The 3,316-nt window shown below is 41.9% G+C and overlaps 1 protein-coding gene across 1 annotated transcript; it reads right to left on the bottom strand.

Annotated features, from left to right (window-relative positions):
* Positions 1-500: 500 nt before the first annotated feature.
* LOC129742279 (uncharacterized) lies at positions 501-2,696 on the bottom strand. Its single transcript, XM_055734160.1, has one exon. The coding sequence runs from the start codon at positions 2,694-2,696 to the stop codon at positions 501-503; it is 2,196 nt and encodes a 731-aa protein (XP_055590135.1).
* Positions 2,697-3,316: the final 620 nt, after the last annotated feature.

The raw sequence follows: 3,316 nt of genomic DNA, 5'->3' as shown, positions 1-3,316 counted from the left end.
CATAAGATTTTGGATCTGCTAAGATTCTACAGATGATAGGGGGGACTTAAAGCAATATGGGTGGACTTAACTGTAGGGGTTTTTTTTCTTCAAACGGTATGGTATGTAATGTGGACTTAACTAAATTGTGCATTCAATCCGAACTTTCATGCTGCGAAAACTGATTAGGCACAGTGTACCTTTAAACGATTTGGGGTTTGAATAGCATTTAGCTTTACTTCAATTCCGTTTGATTGCTTAAAACGATTGGACTTAAGGGAGGAGGGTTTGAGCTTGACTTGACTTTTGCCTAATTCAAATATGCGACTTTGACAATGCGATCTTCATGCTGGCAGACACTCCGAACTAGTGTCTTAACTACTCATGGGGTAGAAATGGATTCTCATGATCGATTTTGCTTAAAGATCGACTGTACTTCCTTACAAAATTCTCACACATACCATACACACAATCTTTTTGAATGACTTTCAACTGAATTCATTCCTTCTGACTTATCATATCTAACACAATCGTATGGATCTTTCTGACTGACACAAAAACTGACTCATCTTGGGTAGGGTTCTGACAAAACGTTCCGCTTCATTTCTGACGGTGGGTTCATGGAAAATATTTTCGCACATCGATTCTTCAATGGATTTGGTGCTTGCTCGTAACCCGACATGTTTCCAGCTTCTAGAATCGTATAAGCGATTTCTATAGTTGCTTGTAGAACCAACTAAGGTGTGAGAAACGTTTTGATGAGATTCGACCACTCGACCTGACACTATCCAACCAAAAACTGTATTTTGGAGTGTAGGACCATTCTTCGTGGCCCTTCTTCGTTCATTTTTCATCAAATCCAAGTAATACTCGGCACCAATGATGACATCAATCGGCTTTGACTCGTGGAAGAAAGGATCGGCTAACAATTCAGAATCGGGAAGCGACATGAACGAAGGATCAAACGACGTCGAAGGTAGATGTAGTGTAAGGTTTGGTAACACGAAAAACTGCATAGTTTCTTGGAAACTAGATATTTTTGGCGAACGTGGACAGACTTCAGCATGTATGGACTTCGTCGAAACTGACTGAGACGACCCAAACTTCAGCTTTCTTGAAAACTCTTGAGACATTAGGCAGTGTTGCGAGCAAGAATCCAACAAGGCTCTAGCAATCTGAGCGTTACCGTAACGGTCCTTAATCTTTACAAGAGCGGTAGGGAGCAGAATATTTGAAGCAGACTTAACAGGTAGTGCGATGTAGCTTTGGCTTGTGCCTGGCGTTGGTGAATCGAATTGTGTGGTTGTAATTGGTGAATTTTGTGTTGCATTTTGTGTTTGAGTGTGTGTTTCCGTAACTATTGGCATGGTGTGACTTTGCTGTTGATAGGCTTGCTGTGGATAAATATGGGTGCTTTCTTGAATAGAGGGTTGTGCAATTGACTGTTGACTGAGTCTCGGATTCGACGGATTTGGAACGGAGGATCGCGTAGCATGCAACATAGTGTGATGCCTTTGTTGACATAATCGACAACTGCTACGAGTGCAGTTCGTCGCAAAATGACCAGGCTGTAGACAATTTCGGCAGACTCGACTTCGATTGGCGGCTTCAACACGTTCTGATATCTTCAATCGAAGGAATCTCTGGCAGTGAAACGGTGAGTGCCATGTTTCGCTACAGAACGGGCAACGTGAATCCGACCGGATGCTTGTATTGCACACTGTTGATCTTGTCTGACGTCCTTCGGATGGTGGACTTCTTGCAGAGGTGATTGATTGAAGAACTGAGCAGTGACCTTGCAAGAACAGTAGCAGCTCTTCGTACGTTGGGACCTCCTTAGACCCGTAATGCGTCTCCCACTGACGTAATGTTGCAGAATCTAGTCTAGCGCACAACATGTAGACTAGTATTGTACTCCAAGACTCCGTTGGCTCACCGATTTTCTGCAACATCATCAAATTCTTTTCAAACTCGCTGATGAGAAAGTTCAGACCGTCGTAGTTCTCCTTTTTAAGCGGTTCGAGGGCAAAAAGAGCGTCGAGATGAGCCTTGACAATTAGCTTTTTGTTTTCGTAGCGGACTTCTAACATTTTCCAGGCGACGTCGTAGTTTGCCTCTGACAGCTCGATGTTGTTTATTTCCTTCAGTGCATCACCATGCAGAGAGGACCGGAGGTAGGTGAACTTGTCCATTTTTGTCAATTGCTCGTTGTCGTGAATGAGACTACGGAAAGAGTCTCTAAACGTAACCCATTCTCTGATTTTTCCGCTAAAGGACGGCAAACGAATCTCCGGCAGCTTTACTCTGGACGTATTCCCTGACGCAGACTGACTTTGGCTGTTGCTGGTTGTGTTTACCCCTAAGGCATCCTTATCGCCTTGAAGTCTAAGGAGGTCGCCTCGAATTGCAAAATATCGGTCATCAAACTGCTGCAGAATTTTGTCGTTCTCTTCTTCACGCTGTTTTGCAATCTCCCCTTTGACTTCGCTGTCAGCATCTTTCTGCTCTTTGTCGGCCGCTTCATCCAGCAACATTTCAATCTTGCCCCGTATTTCGAAAAACTCGTTGTACACTGTATCAATCACTTGCAACCTTGAACTTAATTGGCACCGATCACTACCGATGTGATAGGTTTGGATAAATCTATCAGTACCATCAAAAATCACATATAACTGCCGCTCACGTTTTTGCAAAGCCTTCAGCGTACTTCTAGACATTGCAACACTTTTTGTAATCTGACACAGGCTTCAAAATGTTGACGAATTCAGACTTGTACCTACAGACAAGTCCTTAAACTGACACGTTGTTTCTGACACAGGCTTAATATCTGACAATGTTTCAGACTATTTGAATTCAGACTCGATTTCTGACAAGATTTCTTCTGACTTAATTTCCGACAATATTTCAGACAAGATTTCTGACAATATTTAAGCAAGAATTCTGACGCAAGCTTATTTTGAGACTCAGACTCAATTCTGACTAATTTTAGAATAGATTTCCGACAATATTCACTTAAGAATTCCGACACAAACTGATCCAGACTTAATTCTGACAAGTTTTCAAACTCAAACTGAAAATCTTAAACAAACTGGTATTTTCTGAATAATGCAGACTTGATTCTGACAATTTTTCCGACACAAACGATTCAGACTTAATTCTGACAAGTTTCAAACTCAAACTTAAACTCAGTTTCCAATTCTGACACAATCTTAAATTCTTAAACAAACTCGTGATTTTCCGACAAATTCCAACACCTTGGACCCAATCCGTCCAATACTGAATAGTTCTGACCAAAATATCTGACTTGCACCTTCTGCGCTTCTGACTTGCACCTTAA

The sequence above is a fragment of the Uranotaenia lowii genome, chromosome 2 (assembly GCF_029784155.1).
Source record: "Uranotaenia lowii strain MFRU-FL chromosome 2, ASM2978415v1, whole genome shotgun sequence".
Taxonomy (NCBI): domain Eukaryota; kingdom Metazoa; phylum Arthropoda; class Insecta; order Diptera; family Culicidae; genus Uranotaenia; species Uranotaenia lowii.
Note: the sequence above shows the minus strand (reverse complement) of the source record. Positions and strands in the feature narration are given on the sequence as shown.